Raw genomic sequence first — 21,920 nt, 5'->3', positions numbered from 1 at the left:
TGCTCCAGAGAAAACTAGCCTTTCTGCCAAGTTGTCTAACAAACGTCTCTGTGGACAAAACAGCTTCATTAGGGGGGTGAAAGGTTTTTACCACTAACAGGCCCATGGGTGGCTGCCACCCTTTGAACCTCATCTTGTTCCACTTGTATTTCCCACATTGAGCAGCCACAAAATTGGTTTTAGTAGAGGATGGAGAGTATTAAAAAGCATTGTGGGTGGAATAGCAATGGGAACAGACTGATTTGATCATTGAGAAACCCATCCAAACATAATATCTGGCACTACTCAGAGCAGAATGAAGCCTACATGAAGGTTCACATATGGCAGTGGTAAAGTGTATAATTAATAACTGATCTCCAGCCCAACAGGGCTGTTTCAGGGACTTCTGAGATCTGTGCTGTCTCTCTCAGAAGAGCATCCTAGGAGGAGGGAGAGTCTTTTCCCTAGACCAGAAATTATTGGAACACAGAGCACTCTGAGCCAGTGTTCCCTCTAATTTTTCCCATCCATGTGCAGAATGGAGTTTGTTATGTGCACCAATATGGAGGTGATGTGTGAGGTGTTATGTACACATATTGGTGTACATAACAACATTCATGTGGCGGGGTGGGGCCGAGGGGTTTGGAGTATGGGAGGGGGCTCAGGGCTGGGCAGGTGGTTGTGGGGGAGGGAGGCTGAGGGCTCCGGCTGGGGGTGAGGGCTCTGGGGTGGGGCCGGGGATGAGGGGTTCAGGGTGCAGTGGGGCTCCCCGGGGCTATGGTGGGGAGAGAGGATTCCCCCCCGCTCTCTCTCAAAACAGCAGCACCAGGGCTGATGGGGGAGAGGTGCCTCTCCCCCAGCTGCGGCAAGTCCAGGCCAGGTTGGGCTGGGCCCAGAGGAGAGGTGCCTGTCCCCTGGCCGCGACAGATTCAGGGCTGGGCTGGGTCAGGACTGGGGGAGGGGTGCCACGGGAGGTCCAGAGCTTGGGGAAAAGCATCTCTCCCCGCCGCAGCCCTGAGTTCCTGCGCGGTGCTTAATAAGCAGCTGCGTGGCCATGCAGCTTAGAGGGAACTTAGACTCTGATCACCTCTCACCTATTCCCACCCCTGACAACCCCCAGTGCCGGGGGCCTGTGCAGAAGAGTCTTGTAGGGCTGCATATATTGGCCTTATGTTGCTCCTGCGTTGGAGAAATACGCCGAGGGGACATAGCCGTCCTGTTATGGCCCCTACATGCCACCAGGTAACAGGATTGGCAGTAAGGTTTGACGCACACATTCCTTCTTACCCTTATTTAAAAAATTACTGATATACTTTACAGGCATGGTCCTAAACGACACAGTATACAAGAGTCCCTGCAGTGTGTAGGGCTATTACTGCAGTGTAGCTGGAACTGCGTGAAGGATTCATGCTGGATAGTTTCTTCAGTGAATTTTGCCTTTTCTTGTGATCCTGGGCAGACTGCGATGCTTTCAGGGACATCTGTTATTTGGAATTATTCCTGGATGATTTCCATGAATGACTACTGTGCCTGTAGCTCCTTCCCGAGCAATATGCTGTTTGTATTCAACACTCAGCAACTGAGTTGTTTTGAATGAACAAGTCACACTGTGTGTCTGCATTCCCTGACAGGAGAGCTTCACTCTTTGTATCCATTTCCCGGTGCAAATACGAACGGTTGAGAATTTGACATTTGCTTTATATGAAGCGTCTGCAATATTTGTTTAAAATTTGCCATTTCCGTGTAAATTCCTGCTGGTAGAGTGTGTCCAGAAAGGGAACTCAGAAGGGAGGGTGCACAGTTAAGATTCATTTGTTTAAACATTTGGACAAATATGCCTGGACATTTGGACAAATATGCCAGGGTGTAAAAGCTTCTGCTTTCACTGCTAAGGGATTCTACACTAACAGATTAAACGGATATGGGTTTGGAGTTGTGTTATTTGGAGAAATAATATAGAATCATAGAAATCTAGGGCTGGAAGAGCCCTCAAGAAGTCATCCAGTTCAGTCCCCTTAATTAGACATTAGACGTTAAGAAAAACTTTCTAACTACAACTGTGGGATTGGGTCAGGTCCAGATATGGCCCTTCCTTATCTTTGCAAACCTCATTGACTCCAATGGGATTGCACCATTGTAGGAAAGGGCTAATTTGACACCTAGGTGCCGGAGACGCCATGAAGTCTACTAGGGACTTTGCTATTGCCATTGATACTACATGGAAATTCCTTGGATTCGGTGGTGATGGGCAATGGTATGAAATCCTGAGATAGATAAAACAGTGCAACCAAGCTTTTATAAAGCAAGCGCCCATCATCTGTGCGGCCTGTTATTTACCTGAGACATAGAACTTGATGCTTCTCTCCTCTTTACCAATCTTGTTTGAAGCCACACAGTAATAGATCCCTGATGCATTGCTGTGTTCTGTAGTCAACTTGCTTATGATCTGCCAAGCAAAGGGAGAAAAAGAAAGGGGTTTGTTTTTAGTGGATCCATAGTGGGGCAGTGGGAAAGGGCGATAAATGCTATAGATGAAAGTGTTATATTTTATGGTAGAAAAACTACAATTAGCAAAGGAATCACTATTAATGAATGAAGCCCAGCACCGGGCAAATGTTTTTCTCCCATCTCCGTTTATCTCAGTCAGTTCACTTCCCTTTCCCACCCCCAGCAACTCCTCCCCTTTACTTCCTCCCCCTACAAACAAGGCTTCTCTTTGCAACACACCTGTGGGACATAGACACAAAAGAAAAATTCATGCAAGAACCTGAAAATACAGGGCTTCTCCTTTATTCGGTGCCAATAACTTTTCCAACAACCTCACATTCATGATTCTTTATTTCTGCTGTAAATAATTTTCAACAAGGAGAGGATGCCAAACTTTGTGTGGACGTTAGGTAACTCTGAACCTAAAAATGAGTGATGTCCCTTGGAATGAGGGACAGTTGAGAGGTATGTTCCCCTGGGACAGGAAAGTACTTGGCCCTGTCTTCGATGAGGTTTAGTTTGTTCTTGTAGGGATTCCTTGGGTCAGAGGCTGCCTCAACACAACAGGTCTCTCCTCTGACCCCGAGGAAAATATCAGAATTTGTGAAATGTAGAAGACACTAGCAGAAAACCCAGAAGACATTGCTAGGACAGCAAGCTGGATTTCAAATGGAGGGGACTCTTTCAGCATTGGTGGGGAAGAACTTCTTTCAATGGTTCAGTCAGAGATGTGGGCCAAGTTCAAGTCCATTCTTATTATCTTGTGTTTCTGGAGATCTCTCTATGCTGCTCCGCTTTGATACATGCCCTTCTGAACAAACGGATTGTCTCATGGCTCTGGGTTATCATGATGCAACATCACACTATCATTAGGAAAAGTCAGCTGGTCTCATCTTATTTCTGGATATTTCATTGGTACTGCTAGCAAGGTGCTGAACCCCTTACAACTGAGATGCTCCTGCAAGATTACTTTGCATTTCTCTGGAGTTTTTCACCTGAGGATCTCAAAACACACATTTGGAACAAATATCACTTTCCTTGAAGTCCCTTTTAACGAGTTTGAGAGCCAGAACTTATAGCACTCCCCCTGGCCTTTTGGCCTTATCTCGGAGTGCTTTGATGTGTAGAAAAGCATCTCAGGATTTTCTTTTTAATATCCTAAACTAAATGCACACAAGACATTCCTCTTCTCCTCATAAAGTTTCACCTTGCCTGTGGTTGGAGCAGGGTGGGATGTATTTTCAGAGAGTTGCTTAAGATTTTCTGAGCTTTGTTGCTTTAAATCCTGTAGGGAAATGAGATTCAAAGGTTTGATCCCATGTGAATTTTACAGTTCACCTCTGCAGAAGAACAAGTAAATGAAAAAGTGTCTTTGTTTCCCATGGGGACATACTGTGCTGTAGTTAAGCAAAACCAGGGGAAAAATCCAGTTCCCCTAGCCTCCAACACAGGAACGGTAGTGAGCCCCCAAATGCTGCCACTGCACTTCATTTCTGATGTGTCAACAGCCATTTCATGGGAATGAAATTGCACCAAAGAGGGAACATTTTTTGTACATTTTTTCTACCAGTCCTCCCCCTCCCCCCACTATAACACTTAATAATGGCCCTGATTCTGCAAAGTACTTGAACACTTTGATTTAACATTAAGCACTTGCTGAACTGGGACCAATATCATCTTATTATTATCAGAGCTTATATTTATATAGGTTTTTTTAATCTCCCAAACGATTTGTGCAGGAATTGCTGCAGTCAGGACTGCGAGTCAGCAACCTCTGAGATGAAATTGGACAGCTGTTTGACAGCTCACAGCCTCACTGTCAGTTCTGCACTGGAAGTCAAGGAGAATACTAGGTAGCCAGTTAAAATGGCAGGGGGGAGGTTGCAGGTAGGCAGAACGTAATTATCCCTAGTGGAATTTGGCAAGAGCACCAAGAGAAACAACCCTATGCTTCTGAAAACTGCCATGAGATCTTACTGTCCACTTGCTGGTCAAGAATACAGGATTTAAAAAATTTAGTCTATATCCCAAGGAAAACCCTGATAGCAGGGAAAGGAGAAGAGAAGATAACTAGAAGCCTTGATATGCTGATGTCATTTATCAAGGAAGTACTTAGATGTGAAGGTGATTGGAGGGATGGGGAAACATTCCCCATTCTTCCAATTTGGGGGAATTTCTTGGGGAAATCTTACTGAAGGAAGGAGAGAGAGAGTAACAGATTTCCTAGTTTGCATATAATGCACTCAGGTACCATGGTGATAAGTGCAGTATACTCATCTAGATATGGCAGATAAGCCCTCAGTTTAGTGTCTTGTCTTAGAAAGAGCACCTCAAGAAGCCCTCTAAAAAGTGGCTTTCACAACAGCAGCATTCAGCAGAGAAATGCATAGGATTTCAGTGGGGGAAATGAAGGCTTCAAAGTGATTTTATTTAATAAGATGAATCCCTTGAAACCATTATGCATCAGCTCTTCACTCTGGCTTTATGCTTCTGGGTAAATCTCTGAGATCAGGAGTCCAATTATCTTTGCAGCATCTTAAATAAAGTTCTCAGTTGCCAGACTGCCCTAATCTTGTTTCAGTTTCCAATAAAACGATGCTCTGGAACACACAAATATTCCACCAGGGGTGTTAACCAGTTTGCACAAATCCCTCAGCCCCTCCCGTAGTAAAATCAGACAGGTTTGTCTTTCACTCAGCAACATATACCTGGCTGAACCTGAATAGAGTGGTTAGGAAGCCAGTACCGGGATCTGCTTTTGAAGTAGACAAACTCGGCAAACAGGTTCCGTGGACAAGGAACCCCTATTAACCCCGAGGGTTAAAAAAAATCATTTCATACACAATGCAGATGTTTCCACAGATGTTCATCAGCTGTTATTCTAGATAGTTAAAAAAAAACCAACAGGCTGAACAAACATCACCACCATTAAATATGTCTGTGCTTGGCCTTGAACCACAGGTGGAGATTAGGGGACTGTTGCCATCCCTTTTGAATTTAAAATAATTGTAATGCACAAGAAAAATGTGCAAAAGGAGGGTGAGTGTGGGGAGTGGGATGAAACTGAGCAAATGAAAACATAAGGCTAACATAGGGGACAGAGGCCTAATAGTGAACCCTAGTAGATTGGAGTCATATCTCAAGTGAGGTGGAGAAGACCTATCAGCTGGGACATTTAAAACAGCACTGGGGACAAAGCACTGAAGGATATTCTGATGGAATGATCCTACATTGCTTGCAGGGAAGAGCTAAATGATCCAGTGAGTCCTCTCCGTCTCATAATTTCTATGCTTAAGGTATTCAACAGGCATGGACAGACCTGGAAAATTGTACCAGGAGTAGAAGTATCCTGACCATGTTGTCATCTGCTGGATCCAAACTTTTATCCTATTTTTCTCTGAACAGATCTTTTCAGCTAGAATACCGTGTTCTCTGCTGAGTTATAGGGACTGCTCTGAAGTCAAATCTGCAATTACTTTGAAACGACCCATGTTTGTAGTGCCGTTATCATCGATGAAAGGTGGCAAATTGATACTTGAGAGACTGTAGTCTTCTGTTGTCCCTCTGTAGCAGCCCACACACAAGTGCAGTTCAAGCTTCCACAACACATTGCCCCTTGCCAGCGTGACTAGCAATTCAGCGGTGTGTCTAACGAATCCTCTGCTCCTCTGCTGAGACTGTGCATAAGCTGATTAATGACAAGGTATTGCAATGGCAGTTGTACTTTGGATACTTTTCTCGAGGGAGTTGGATTGAACCCCCATCAATCACTGCAGAGAGGCCACCAAATGCCCTGCAGGGCTGAACAATTTCTGACCGCTGGGGCTGGCTTTGAACTCACAATATAGAAGGCTTCATTGGCCCTTACATAATCCCTGGGCCACCCAGTCACTCTAGTCCAAGTGCCACAAGATTAACTAATAAATAGTTATAATAAAAGCAAGTTAACTAATTAAGTTTAAAACCCATCCACAAAAGAGATGACCGCAATCTCTAAGGCAAGTAACGAGAAGACACTGTTAAAAAAAAAAAAACGGACGGGAATAGTCCAATACATTCCATATGTTTAACTGTGTAATGTTCCTGCACTGATAAAAAAAAAGAAGAACCTATTTTAGAGGCAGCCAAGATGCATTCCACAGTCACACAACATGAGTGTTCTAAGACAAGCACAGGGTAGCTCGGCTTTTTCTTTAAGCTAGAGTAAGCTGGAGCCAGGAAAAATAAATAATTTTTTCGACCTTTTGTTTTCAGTTCCTTGGTCTCATCCCTCCCTCTTCTGGCTCTAGTTAACAATTCTTCTCTCTTTCACTCCTTAGCTACATGTGGGCGAGGATGAGGAGGAGAGAAAGGGGGTAGAAAAGTGATCAGCTGTCTAACGGTGGCAGCGTGGGGAAGGAGATGGCTAGAGGAAGATGAAATTAACAGGAATTTCACTAAAAATCTTGCAAAGAATATATCAATTAGCTCCTTATTCAGCCACTCGGAGGGCAATGGTATCATACTTGTATTTCATTGTTAAAGTTGCTGTCTTAACTATCCCAGTCAGATCTTAGCATGTTCATTTAAAAGCTGATAAAGGAAGGTGTGAGGACTAGCAATTAGATAAGGGGCCAGGGAGCGGACTGAGGACTTCTGGGCTCTTCTCTCAGCTCTATGAATGATTAGCTCTGTGTCCTTGGGCAAGTCATTTAATCTTTGTGTGACTCAGTTTCCCTGTCAAATGAAGACAATACTTACCTACCTCACAGGCCAATTGGTTGGCTTTCTGATTATAAAGTGGTATGAGATCCTCAGGTGAAAGGTGCTGAATAAGCACAAAGTATTATTATCACGTATATAAACATGGAATGAAAAAACCCCTCACTGGTGAGTTATGCATCATGTGGTTGTTTTGCTTACATTTGAGGGCCCTTTCATATAAAATACTTTGTGCCAAATTGTACTGATGGCCACTCCCACCAGGGGCCGGTAATCATGCTTTGTTTGGAAAATGACTGAATGGTGCATCATTGCTTGAAAGGGCTGGCAGGCTATTGGCTCTTGGTGGTTCTGGGAAACCCACCAACTTAATTAGCAGCTGCCATTTGGAGCAAGGGAACCAGTGCTGCTTGCTCTAGACATGAACAATCACTGCAGGCACGATCATTGCATCTTTAGACCCACCTCTGCTGTGAGTAACCTAGACTGGGCCTGGCCCTAGTGCTGATGGGCAGGGGGCTGACTGTGCCTGGAGCATTCCTGTACCCTTGGAGTATCCCAAGCAAACTAGCAGGTCCTGTGCTCTGCAGGAGTGGTGAGGCTGCTTTTGCCTCTCACCCTGGGATTCACAAACAAACAAACCCAAAGTGGGCAGGGCGGCCCTTGGCATGGCTCCTTGGAGCTCACCAGGCACTCTGGGAAGAAGGCTAAGCCCTTGAAAGGGATGGTGCAGCCCACACATTGCCCTGTACACTGGAGAACTCAGAGAGGGGTTGTGCCACTGTGTCCTGCCCTCTGCGTAAGCCAGAGCCTACATGGCACAATCTGCTTTCTGGAATTTGGATGCCTTAACAGAAATCTGGGGTGTGACTGCTCACCTGGCCCTGTTAAACAGACAAACATGCTGCTGTTTTTGGAAGCCCATTTGAAATGTGCACACGTGTGGGGTGATATTTTTAAAATATCTTGTTAGCTGTTCACCTATCTCCAGCTGACAAACTCTTCTGCAGCTCAATCCCTGTATTGTGCACCCCCAGGCACTATACTTCATTCCTCCAGGACAGTTTAACTCTGATGTTTTCAGCTGGAGCTGCTTAACGCCCCCCTAGGTCCTCCTGAAATTCACCAGCCAGATAAAATCATAAGGCTCCCCACAAAAAACACCTCCAATCAGCCGCATGAACAGGGCAAACTAACTCATCAGATTCTGAATCACATATACACGTGTGGGAGAAACAAGGATTGCATTATCTATGGACCCTGCTATTTTTTTTTTTTTACTATGACCTATTCGCCCAACTTCAGATCAATACAATCAGTTTTATAATGGGAAAGAGAATAAAGGAATATTATCCCAGCATCTTTCAACCTGAAGGGAAAATCTCAAAGCAATTTACATCCTGTGAGATGCTTCACCTGGCACTAAAATGAAGCCACCTCTGGCAGCGGCTTAACAGTTTAAGACAGGAAGTGAAGACTGCAGTGTCCAACCAAAACTGCAGGGAGAAATTAGCTGGCAGAACATAAATTGGCCAAATAGGAATTTGGCCAGGAAGTCTGAATTAATGCCCTGGTTATAGTGACATGCTGCGGTGTCCAGAATAACCTTAAGGCTGAAACTCACTCATGAGTCATCAGTCTTTGGGCAGGGAACTTCACAGAGGGAGAGCGATGAAATTCCCCTCCCGATCTATGAAAAGGAATAATAACAACAGCCCTACATCCCACAAGGATAATGTAAGACTTCATTGATTTTTGTGTGCAAGGCACTCAGAGATCCTAGCAAGGCATTATTATGAGATGGTTGGACATCTCAACTGAAAAATGTCCCCTCCAGCAGCACAGAATCCCCTAGCACCTTGCTGGGTCATTGGATCGCTACTGATGCAGGGAAAACTCAGGGCTAAAAGAAAATGCAGTAGAGCCTCAATCAAAGTTCAAAACTCAGTGCACTTGATAGAGAGCAAAATTCTGGTTTTAGGGCAGCAGCCCCAGGAATTTACGGGGGGTGGTTTCTGCATTTTCAGAAGGCAGGGCCCTAAAGTATTAGTGTCACTTTACAAACGTGCATCTCTGCAGGCCTTTGAGACCCTGAAACTGAAGGAGTCTGAGACAGAGTGTAGTGAAGAGCAGGAGACAGGGAAAATTCACCCTCCCCTTTGCAGGACTTCATCTATGGCAGGACAGGCTCAAGTCACACAGGAAAAATAACCAATTTCAGCTAATCCCAGCTTCATAACACAGTCAATAAAAGCCAGGTTAACCCAGTCTCCAACATCTTTATTATTTCATCTGGCTAGTCAAATGCAGATGAATTACTTGCTAGGACATGGTGGGAATGGATTGGTACATTTCCTGTCTGTTTCATTTCTGGTGGGAATAACCACTGATAAAAACAAGAAAAAGTCTGAAGGCTACAAGATTTCATCAGTGTCTTTTAAAAATTATATTCTATTATCCAAAGGCTCCACTTAACTCAACACAGATAGCCTTGGTCTTCAGAAAGGGGGTGGGTTGGATTGTCCACAATGTAAGCTGGCAGACAAGAGGGCTGAAATCTGAGATTCACATAACCTAACTTTATTAATAGGAATAAATCTTAATCAAGACACAGTTATTAGGAAAGACTTCAGAATGCCTTTATAAGCAGCGGGCCAGGGGGAGATGAAAACGAATGAACGAATCATAAATTGTAAAATTATATAATTTATAAATGTATCTTTTAATGAAAGTTTAATAATCAAATATTTAAATGTGTACGTACAAAGGGTATGTACTGAGAGTTTGGGAAAGCACAAAAACATAAATACTTCAGCAAGACTGCAATCTAGAAAAAGCAACAAAGGCCAGAAAAGGCTACTGCAAACGGGGATCAAACAACAGCTGCAAAGTTATTTTAATAATCCCAAAGGAACAAAACAGTTTTGTTGCAGAGAGATTGCTTACAGGGAGAACGAGTCATATTTAGAAAAATAAACTTGGGTGGAGGAGCATGGATCTATGTATCCTTGGCTATGTCTACACTACTGCGGTAAGTTGGCCTACGCTACGCAACTCCAGCTACGTGAATAACGTAGCTGGAGTCAACGTACCTTAGGTCGAGTTACTGCAGGGTCTACACCCTGGGGGATTGACGGGACAAAATCTCCCATCGACTTACCTTACTCTTCTCGTCGGGGGAAGAGTACAGAGCAATCTGCAGTCAATTTGGCAGGTCTTTACTAGACCAGCTAAATAGACTGCCAGTGGATCGATCTCGGAGCGTCGATCCCTTCCGTAGCATAGACCTGCCTCTTGTCTTCACTACCGTGCTAAATCAGCGCCGCTGTGATTGATGCAGCGATATCGATTTAGTGCATTTGGTGAAGATGTACTACATTGACAGGTGTAGACACCGTGTTAAGTTGATGTAAGTTCCATCGCTCAGAGGGCTGTTTTTTTCACATCCCTGAGCAATGTAACTTACATCGACTTAAGCCGTAGTGTAGACAAGGCCTTATTAAGGTACTTACATGATAGTACCTGAGCACCGCACAATCTACATGTATTTATCTTCGCAGCAGGAGGAAACTGCTATTATCCCAGTTTTACCGATGTGGAACTGATGCACAGAGACAATAAGTGACTTGCCCAAGTTTAGTTCCTTAACCACTGGACCATCCTGCTTCTGACTGTTTCAGGAGAAGAGATGGGGCCAAAGAGCCTTCTGCTTCTAGGTCACTGTTCTGAATTCTACTTAATGATGAGCCATGGTTGATCAGAAGCTTATGGGAATTAAGGCAGTGGTCTCAGCCCATGGCTCCTGGACGGATGTCATCATTAAGGAAGGCACCTTTGTCAATGGACTCAGGAAGGCAAGGACTGAATGAGTCACAGAAACCATACTAGACATGGTCTGTTCTGGCCAGGGATGGGAGAAGAAATTTGCCCTGTGCTGCCCCGGCTATTCCTGTTCTGAGGAAGGCTTTGTGAGCTGCTTTGAGTTGGGCTTGTGGTACTCTTCTCCCCTGTCTGGTAGACTAATGTCCACTAAAGCTCTGCAAAATGATCAACTTTCACTTCATCCGTTGTCATCGGGAGGATTATTTTTTGTGATTTTGTTCACAAGACTTTGCAGTTTTGGGGAAGGGTAATTGTTGCAGGTTTGGGCAGAGAAGGCAGCCCGAGGCTGAAATTCCAGAAACAATTGGTCAGATATTTGCCCTTGGCCAAAACTTGCCAGGTTTGCACCTGACAGTCTTTTTGGGGAGGGAGAATGGGAGGTGGGGTGAGGTTGGGTATTTGCCTTTTGTGTGGAAAACAAAACAAAATAAAAGAGTCATGTTTATGTTTTGTTGCAGTGTTTCAGGAATCCCAGCCCGATGCACAAAGCAGCAGCTGCTGCTGAAAGACTGGTGGAGGGGGGAATTTAAAACTGTTGCAGCAATTGCAAGACACCTTATTTGCGCCGTGGCTTTTAAAACTGATTTTCAAACACGTAAAAGCCCCGGACCCAGAAGGGTCTGTTTCATGATCACGCATGTGGGGAGTCTGATTCTCCTCTCACACTGGTTTCCCAGCGCCATTTGCTTCAATGGAGTTATTCCTGCATTACACTGGCATGAAGGGAGACAGAGATTGAGGCCCTTGTCTACACTGCCATTTACTTTGGTATAACTTACGTCACTCAGGTGTGTGAATAAGCTGCCCTCCTGAGCGACGTACGTTACACAGACCTAAGTGCCATGAGAGCTTCTCCTGCCGATATAGCTACTACCATTCACAGAGGTGGTTTTATTATGCTGAGGGGAGAGAGCTCTCTTGCCGGAATAGAGTGTCTTCAGCAGACTCGCTACAGTGGTGCACGTGCAGTGCTTCTAGTGTAGACTAGCCCTGAGTTTATTAGCAAGAGCTCAGCAGACCTGACATGGGTGGTGGCCTTGAGAACCACAAAAGCCAGGGACCTGAATGCTTTACAAAAGAAGAACCTTTGTGGGGACAAGCTGCTGTTATCTAAAGCAGTGGTTCTCAAAGCCAGTCTGCCGCTTGTTCAGGGACAGCCCCTGGTGGGCCGGACCGGTTTGTTTACCTGCCGCATCCGCAGGCTCGGCCGATCGCAGCTCCCACTGGCCATGGTTCGCTGCTCCAGGCCAATGGGGGCTGCGGGAAGGGCGGCCAGCACATCCCTTGGCCCGCGCCACTTCCCGCAGCCCCCATTGGCCTGGAGCGGCGAACCGCAGCCAGTGGGAGCTGCAATCGGCCGAACCTGCGGACGTGGCAGGTAAACAAACCGGTCCAGCCCATCAGGGGCTTTCCCTGAACAAGTGGCAGGCCGGCTTTGAGAACCACTGATCTAAAGAGAAAGAGACTGTTGTCAGTTGCCAGAAGAGGATCTGAATTAAATAGCTTTTATTCTTCCCAAGAGGGGGTTTCCATGGTCTAATTTTCTATAAAATACAGCAGGCCAGGTTTGGAATGAGATCTCTGCCCTACTCATATGCCTCTTCCAGCAGCTGCTGAGATTCTTTACAAACAGCTGGGACTTTCTAGGTGGTTGCTTCTTCTCTACAATTCTGAGACTAGAGGAGCAGCAAAAGACAGAGCCTATGTTAGGGTCCTGTGTTATCTAGACACATACAATCCTAAAGGCGAGGAAGCCACAGCAGGGAGACAGCTCCGGGAATGAAATTGGAATTGTGCTTTTCTTCCCCTCACCCACATTTTCAGAGTTCTGCTTTGAATTACATTCAGCATTGAAAGTCTCCATGAGACAGACCAGATGGGAGAGGACTTGATTCTCCAGGGTGCTGATCTCTCTGGACCCAGTCCAGGGAAGCACTGAAGCACATGCTTATCTGTAAGCATGTGAGTAGTCCCATAAAGTTAACCATGTGTTTAAGTGCTTTGCTGGGTCAGCATCAGAAAACGAAGCCTCTTGCAGGATCGAGTCCCAACACACCTGATGCATCTCCACACCTACCGCTGAACAAACAGAACTGTGACACTGCCTGGAGACCCATAAATATCCATATATATATAATAACTAAGGGTAAAACTTGTCAGAGCCACACCACAGCCTCTTCTCCAGCGTAGTCAGAAGTCTACAGCTGTGGCGCGGAACATTTCAGGCAATCACCCTGGACTGGGATGTTCATGCATAAAAGGTGCCACCTCGTTTTTTGAAATGTTCCAGTTTGCGGCATTTAGACCCAGACCCAGGTGGAGCTTTGGGAAGTATCCTGTCTTCTGGAGCTCCCAAGCACACACAAGGAACATGCCCGCTGTGCCACCTCTGAAGGCATGCAGCATGCAGGTCCTGGGCAGCCAGCTTTGCTGGCCAGTGCAGACAGACAGGTGTTTATGGTCTTACCTCCTTCCACCTGTTGTGGAGTCACTGGTGCCCCAGAGGGTTAGCAAACAACCACAACTCCAGTGGGAGCTGCAGGTGCTCAGAATCTCTGAAAACCTGACCCAAGTTATCTTGAAGTGGGCACCCTCAAAATGGGTGCTTTGAAACTTAGAGGGCACTCAGGAAAATGTAGATGTCGAGGTTATTGTTATGGGGATATTAATGCTTCCATCCTTCACAGGTGTACTGTTAGCATGTTGGTGAAGCGCATTCCAGAGCCAACGTGCTTTGTAAGTGAGAAGTATTTTGAGGAGCTTAGAGCTGAGTGCTATTCACAGACCTCCTCTTGGGCAGAGCAGTCCGTACACTTTCTCAAGAGTGAGTGAGACTGGAAGGTTTTTGACCCACATGTCTTTGGAGAGTTTTAACCAGGACAAGTGACATCACTGCCAGAGACCAACATTCCTAAACAGCAGAGATTTGAAAATGATCTCAGGGCTGTGGAATTTAAAGCATGTTAGCAGTTAGCGGGAAAGCAGTGCTTGAGAAACTCAGGGAGAGATATTCTGTGTGAGTGCAGCAGCTCCTCCAAGAAACCCAGGATTATTCCAGGACATACCTTTTTTTTATCTCCATGCATTATGTATTTCTCCTCAATGCTCTCGATTTTGTTGCCTGTCCACATGTCTGCCTCACTGATGTTTTTCTGAACGACAATTCTTTTTCCACGGTGTCTGCAGCTGGAGGTGGAAAGGGGAGGATGCAATTGAAAAATACACCCATACTGTACATGGTCTATGTAGGAAGCATTCGAACAGAGGTGGTCTCTATCTGTACAGTGCCCCTGGACTTCTTGAAAGCTACTGATGAGAACAAACTGATGGAGTTTTCTGTCTCCTTGTGGAAATGACCATCACTACATCTCAAACTCATTTTGGGGGCATGTTGAAATTTGGTTTAAACTTTGATCCAGTTAAATCATTTTCTGATGTGGCTTAAACCAGCCAGAACATGTGTCTAAACTATGAACTCTAGATTAGAATACAGGAAGAACAATGTGTTTGTAACAAACAACATTCATAGGCTAGAACATGGGCTGGTCCCATTCACAATGGCTGGTCAAACTGTGTTAGAGACCAGGTTAGCGTCAACATGGTTTTTAAACTGCATCTAAAGACCAGGGCAGGAGTGTTTGTAGTGAGATATTGCACAGTTAGGAGGCACAAATATCAGCATTCTGCCACCATTCAAAATCCCCCAATTCTCTAAGAACTGCAAGTGATGTTTCTGCAAACTGAGGCCTTCAGACTACTGGACGCTCTGGAACTCATGTGTGACAATCTCTCTAGGGTATTTATACAGCCCTGTTTATCACTACAACAATGCTGTGGTATAGGGCATTTCTATAATCCTCCTTTTATAGATAGGGAACAGAGGCACCAAGAAGCTAAGTGACCAGCCTAAGGTCATACAAGAAGTCTGTGGTGGAGCAGGGAACTAAACCAACGTGTCCCCAGCTAGTGCAGCCTCCATAAGAAACTCCACTACACTCCCCAGGAAACAGCTAAAGACAGAAAGTATGGGGTAATTAAATCAAATCACTAAAGTGTGATTTGCAAAACAGGAAATACACCTGCAGATCATTATAGTCATAGCTCATTAAAGATATCAGACACTTCCTGTATATTCTGAAATTCAGAACCCCACTCATTCAAACAGTGGGAAGTGAATGATGGCTTTTAATGTCCCGGCTTAGAAAAGCCAAGTAGGACAAATGCAGGGAAAGGGATTGGAATGGGTGCGTACTAAGACAACAGAGGAAAAAGAAGTAGAGGTTCCATTCATAATAATAATGCATATTGAAAATTAATTCAATGTTTGCATACATTCAAAAAGGGCTCATGTCATTCTGCGGTGTATAAACAGGAATGTTGTATGTAACACACTGGAGGTATTTGTCCCGTGCTACTCGACACTGGTGAGGCCTCAGCTGGAGTGTTGTATCTGGATGACATGCTTTTGGAAAGATTTGGACAAATTGGAAAGAGTCCAGAGAAGAGCAACAAAAGTGATAAAAGCTTTGGAAAACCTGCCCTAGGAGGAAAGATTAAAATACCTGGGCATGTTTAGACTTGAGAAAAGCACATTAAAGGTGACCTGATAACAGACTTCAGATATGTTAAGGGATGTTATAAAGAGAACAGTGAATCAATTGTCTCCATGTCCACTGAAGGTAGGAAAAGAAATAATGGTCTTAATCTGTAGCAAGGAAGATTTAGATGAGATATTAGGAAAATCTTTCTAACGAGGGTAGTTAAGACCTGGAATAGGCTTCCAAAGGAGGCTGTGGAAGCCCCATCTTTGCAGGTTTTTAAGAACAGGTTGGACAAACACCTGTCAGGGATGGCTTAGGTTTATTTGGTTCTGCCTCAGCGCAGGGGGCTGGACTAGATGACCTCTCAAGGTCTCTTCCAGCTCTACATTGCTATGATTCAAATATATTAGACAAATACAGAGTAGGGAGTGCTTCTTATTAATTCTGAAGTTTCATCACAGAATGGCACTCTTCAGAGGGCTTCCTGGCTCAGGGGACTAGAATCTGTGCTGGGCTAGGGATCTTTTCATTTCATGGTTGCCAGTTGAAATCCAGCCTAGGATGGGAGTGAATGGAATTGTTACCATGTGATTGATGGCTGGACAGTGAATTCAGTTCAGATCCTAAAAGACAGGTGTTTACATCACAAAGTCAACAAACATGACAGAAGTCTGCCCCCCTGTTAGCAGTTTCAGCAGAGATGCCAAGGTTTGGATGACCAGGGAGTCTGAACTTCTCCCCTCAGTCTTAGAGGCCATTGCACCAGAATAGGCTTATAGAAGGTAAAACTTGTGCAAAATAAATGTGACCTGATTTTCAGAGGTGCAGCACACCCATAAACCCCATTGATTTGCTTAGGAGTTGTGGGTGCTGCAGTTGTGACAATCAGGCTCCCAATACAGAAGACCTCCTCTGTAAGGTGCACATTGGAGCAGGAGTGTTTTTGCCAGGAGATCACAAGACACACTTTGGATCAATAAATCTGCGCTAATATTGGTGTCTCCATCCAGCACAGTCTGATATGAAGGTGCCTTGTGTGGCTTCCTACAAGTAACAATTCCCTCATAAGTCTGCATAAGGCAGGAACTCAAAGGAAACAAGTCAAATCACAGCTAGACTTGGAGTGAACAATGACCACTCATTGGGACTCCAGCTACAGCAGTGAGAGAGAGAAGGAGAGGAAATGAGACAACAGCAGGAAATGAGGGAGGGTGGGGTGTGTGTCATTTCCCACAGGAATCCTCCTACAGTTTCTGCTGAGGAGAGATAAGACTGCCTCCGAGGCCAGCAGAGGTAGACGCCGCTCTGCAATTGTATTTAAATTGATAACATCAGGGACTGAATAGCTCGGGGAGTTGGGACTGGGGTTATGCCTGGCCTTTTGCTTCCAGGTTACTGGTTCTAATTTGGACCAGGTTGGCAGTAGTGCCCCAGAGTTACTCACACACAGTGCCTGCTGTTGGTGGTATGTCAGCAAACTAAAATGCAGGGAAATGTTGTGCTTTGAGTGTGGAGTCTCGCAATCCCATCCGAGATGCAGGGCTTGGAGGGGATTGCAGGTGAGCTAGTGACACTTCCATCAGGATGGGTGATACATTACCCTGTAGTATTCCCTCTCTAGTCTTACTGAAACCCTTGTTAAACACCTTCAGTGATGGTGCCTTGAATACCCTCCATGGAAGCCAAGTGCAATATCTATCTGCTCTAACAAAGGTCTGCCAATTCCCAGCTGTTGTTTTATTCCTGGAGGGACAGTATATCTGCTGGCCAAAAGCTAAACCAATTACCAGGCTACCCTTCACGTTCTTACGTGGGTGAACACAGGACTGCTGCTGATGCTTGAATCTTAGGATCCTGGTGGCTGCTGTCCCAAGTAACCCCACAGGTAATTTCCCTTTGGTAGCAGCTGCACTAAAATGGCTTTGTCTGGGAGATGCTCCTCGCGACCTGTCCACGTCCAGTGGCCTGTCACCAGACATGTCCTTGAAAAAGAGCTGAAACTGCAGCCAGCGTTACAAACATTTTCCACTGCTGCTTTTCAGACGACAGCAGAAAAAAAGGAGCTACACAGCACATTTCCTCCTTATTCCCACATCTGCCTTTATCACTCAGGTGGAAAACCTGACTCCAGGCTTCTCACTGCAGAAAAGGGTTAAAGTGCAACTGGAGTTGTTACGTTTGGCTCCTGTATTTCCCTTTGGTGCTCACCAGGGGAAGCACTCCCCATTCAGATCTGAGCCCAGGGGTCTCCCCGTGGGCTACTTAGCTAATATCTCAGCAGGAACAAAGGAAATGTCTATTTGTCTAAAGAATCCTCCTGAAGCATCTTGTGTTTAACTCGCTTAGTTCCTGTTTGCTGGATTCTGACCTGCCAGCTTTCTCCTGCTTCTGCAAACTCTCGGGCTGCCTCCAGTCCTTTATCAAACAGACGTTCACAGTAAGGCCCTCCGCCGTTTGCTGCACCTTGCAGTAGCGTGACATATACAGGTTGATGTGGGTGGATGACGACGCAAAGTGCACTGAAGAAGATGGCTCCCGAGGTTCAGGTTAGACACAATTAACTCCTCTGTGAAACTGAACCTAAATCTTTGAAACATTTGTCCATCAATGATCCCTGAAGGGATAGAAAGCGGGGTCTTTTCTCTGTGATTGCTGGATTTCTACACTTAAAAAGAATACACTTTTCCTTCAGATCTGCCCTTGCTGGTCGCTCACACAAATCTGCCATTCCCCTCTCAACCAACCATATATTTGGCATCCAAGGAATCACAGGAAAAAAACTCCAGCTAAGTCAAAGGGGCATTTTAAGGTTAAAGAGAATCTGGTCCAATTCTGTTACACTAAGGTGACCTATCACCATTCTGACAGTAAAAGAGGCCATAAAATGGGTGTAATTTACAGCCTGAGCAGTGTAAAATGGCCTTACTGTAACTGAGACCAAAACATCTATTAAACAAGCACATGTCCTTAGTTTTGTTACTAATAACCCAGTAGACTACTGCAGCCGAATTCATTTTCAAATCCAATTGACTTTTTTGCTGTTTGTACTGTTATTTTTTGCACCTCTATTTCTTGGCTGAAACAATGCAAATCAATAGAATTAGTTTTGCTTTTGTTGCAGCACTAAGAACTTGGTGGAGATCAGACCCAATGATCATAATGATCCCTTTTGGCCCTAAAATCTACAAATCTTGTGCTTTCGGGTTGCACACTCTGCAGGGGAATGGTTATTTGTTTTAAAAGCAGCTGTTTCCATTGGAATTTAAAGACTTGTCAACTTCTCCATTGGTCATAGAATCATAGAATATCACGATTGGAAGGGACCTCAGGAGGTCATCTAGTCCAACCCCCTGCTCAAAGCAGGACCAATCCGCAACTAAATCAGCCCAGCCAGGGCTTTGTCAAGCCTGACCTTAAAAATATCTAAGGAAGGAGATTCCACCACCTCCCTAGGTAATGCATTCCATTGTTTCACCACCCTCCTAGTGAAAAAGTTTTTCCTAATATCCAACTTAAACCTCCCCCATTGCAATTTGAGACCATGACTCCTTGTTCTGTCATCTGCTGCCACTGAGAACAGTCTAGATCCATCCTCTTTGATACCCCCTTTCAGGTAGTTGAAAGCAGCTATCAAATCCCCCCTCATTCTTCTCTTCTGCAGACTAAACAATCCCAGTTCCCTCAGCCTCTCCTCATAAGTCATGTGTTCCAGTCCCCTAATCATTTTTGTTGCCCTCCGCTGGACGCTTTCCAATTTTTCCACATCCTTCTTGTAGTGTGTGGTCATAGGTATTTGTAGAAGTTTTTTTGTACAAAACATACATTTGGAGTAAAATGTGAATTGTGAGTGACCTTTCAAGGCAACTAGTCATGTCTGCCTTAATTAAAGAAAACAAGATGCATGATTTTTGCCCCGTATTGTAATATTCTCTCTCATGGAAGTGGTAAGGGGGTTATATGGCCTTCCCCTTCCAGATCATTAATCTGAATCCAGTTTGGTTTCATAGTAACCATCTGCTCTTTGGTGATCTGTGTAAAATGAGTTGTTTGGTCTCAGAACAGTTCATAGTGGACACCGAGCCCAGCTTGGCCCTGTTGCCAGTTGAGTGAATATCTAAACTCCCATTTGCTTTAATAGTTCAAGATCAGGCATTTGGCTGCCCCTCTCAGCTGAGGGGCTATGGATTGAATAGACCTAATAAAGTGGATCTCTCCAGGGCAGGGTTCAGAAAAATGAGTAGGGCTATAGGGGGGAGCCTGCACTGTGGTTGTCCATGCTGTGGACAGATGACTTCAAGCTCCAAGAGCTCTCTGTTGGCCTGGACTTGCCCTTTGAAAAGTATAAAGAAAGGGCACTGGTCCTATACCCAGACATTAAAGTCTTCCATGTCACAGATGCCCAAGCATATTGGCAAGAGGATTTCTCAGAAAAAGAAACAAATGATACGTAACCAGCTCACCCTCAGAAGAGAGCCCCAGGAGTGTGCACTTACAGCGTGTCTGCAGGGGCGCATGGCTCCCATTCCCACATGATCTTGGGGTCCGGAGTTCCGCTCGCAGTGCACTGAAGGGTTTGTGTGCTTCCAAGATTCACTTGTGCGACCTTGTCAAAGTCTGTCTCCTTTTCATAGATTTTGGGCCTCTCTAAAAAAAAACAAAACCAAAACCCCATAAAGCGAGGTGACAAATATTGCCCATCCATAAAGCTGGAGCAGTGTCGTTCACTGGGCGGGCCTGGTTTTCAGAGGAGTGTATGTAGCTGTAGCCAGTGAGGAATGGTAAAGAAACGAGCTAGGTGCATGGTGACCAATGATACCAAAAAGGTTCCCACATAAAAGGTGTACAGTCACTAGCCTGAATGTTTTGTGAGGTTTTACAAAACATATAAACTCCACCACATTTAATCCTAGCCGCCTTCAAATGCCATGAATGTTAGACGTCTCCTGGATAAAGCCACACAATGAAATTCCCATTGACTTCAGTAGGCACGGGATTAAGATGTTACAGGGTGGTTCCTTACCCTTTAGGCAAAATCTGATGTTCTCTCCTAGTTCTTATACCCTGCTGCCCAGACTTCCAGTGTTAGTGGCTTAAGAGAATCTTATCAAACAGCTGGTGGTTTGGAACAGGGTTATCATTGTTCATGAACTCCCCAGAGCAGGGGTGGGCAAACTTTTTGGCCTGAGGGCCACATTGGGGAATAGAAATTGTATGGAGGGCCATAAATGCTCACAAAATTGGGGTTGGGGTGTGGGAGGGGGTGTGGGCTCTGGGGTGGGGCTGGGGATGAGGAGTTTGGGAAGTAGGAGGGTGCTCTGGGCTGGGACCGGGGTTCGGAGGGCGGGAGGGGGATCAGGGCTGGGACAGGGGTGCGGGAAGAGGTTCAGGTTCTGGCTGGGGATGCGGGTTCTGGGGTGGGGCTGGGGATGAGAGTTTTGGGGTGCAGGAGGGTACTCTGGGCTGGGATCAAGGGGTTTAGAGAGCGGGAGGGGGATCAGGGCTGGGGCAGGGGGCTGGGCCATTGGGAGAGGCTCGGGGGTGTAGCCCCCGACCCAGTGTCTCCCGGAGTGGGGCCAAGCTGCGTGGTGCGGCCCCGACCCTATGCCCTGACTGGATGTGGCCCGCGGGCTGTAGTTTGCCCACCCCTGCCTCAGAGTCTTTGTAACAAAGTCTTTTTGATTTTTGATGGTCAAACTGGACAGTCTCTACGTAAAAGAATAAATGGACACAAATCAGATGTTAAGAATTATAACATTCATAAACCAGTCGGAGAACACTTCAATCTCTCTGGTCACGCAATCACAGACATGAGGGTCGCTATCTTAAAGCAAAAAAACTTCAAATCCAGACTCCAGCGAGAAACTGCTGAATTGGAATTCATTTGCAAATTGGATACTATTAATTTGGGCTTGAATAGAGACTGAGAGTGGCTAAGTCACTATGCAAGGTAGCCTATCTCCCCTTGTTTTTTTTCCTTCAAACCCCCCCCAAGACGTTCTTGTTAAACTTGGATTTATGCTGGAAATGGCCCACCTTGATTGCTGTGCACATTGTAAGGAGAGTGGTCAGTGTGGATGAGCTATTGCCAGCAGGAGAGTGAGTTTGTGTGTGTGGTTTTTGGAGGGGGGTGTGGGGGGGGGGTGAGAAAACCTGGATTAGTGCTGGAAATGACCCACCTTGATTATCATGCGCATTATAAAGAGAGGTTTCAAAGAGGGATGGGCTATTACCAGCAGGAGAGTGAGTTTGTATGTGTGTGTGTGTGTGGGGGGGGAAGGGTGAGAAAACCTGGATTTGTGCTGGAAATGGCCCTACTTGATGATCACTTTA

At 45.4% G+C, this 21,920-nt stretch overlaps 1 protein-coding gene across 3 annotated transcripts in view; it reads right to left on the bottom strand.

The window, feature by feature from the left end:
* LOC102930345 (vascular endothelial growth factor receptor kdr-like) overlaps positions 1 to 21,920 on the bottom strand; it is a 187,886-nt gene that overhangs the window by 59,189 nt on the left and 106,777 nt on the right. For all 3 annotated transcript variants that reach the window (XR_006283537.1, XM_043521684.1, XM_037908678.2), the window contains exons 10-12: positions 20,084 to 20,234; positions 14,115 to 14,235; positions 2,317 to 2,425 (exon numbers count right to left, since the gene is read on the bottom strand). Coding sequence is in view for 2 of the 3 variants with exons in the window: in XM_043521684.1 (XP_043377619.1) it covers positions 2,317 to 2,425; positions 14,115 to 14,235; positions 20,084 to 20,234 (381 nt within the window). In the remaining variant the exon portion in view is untranslated. The remainder of the gene's footprint in view (positions 1 to 2,316; positions 2,426 to 14,114; positions 14,236 to 20,083; positions 20,235 to 21,920) is intronic.

This window comes from Chelonia mydas, chromosome 9 (genome assembly GCF_015237465.2).
Source record: "Chelonia mydas isolate rCheMyd1 chromosome 9, rCheMyd1.pri.v2, whole genome shotgun sequence".
NCBI classification, from domain to species: Eukaryota; Metazoa; Chordata; order Testudines; family Cheloniidae; genus Chelonia; species Chelonia mydas.
Note: the sequence above shows the minus strand (reverse complement) of the source record. Positions and strands in the feature narration are given on the sequence as shown.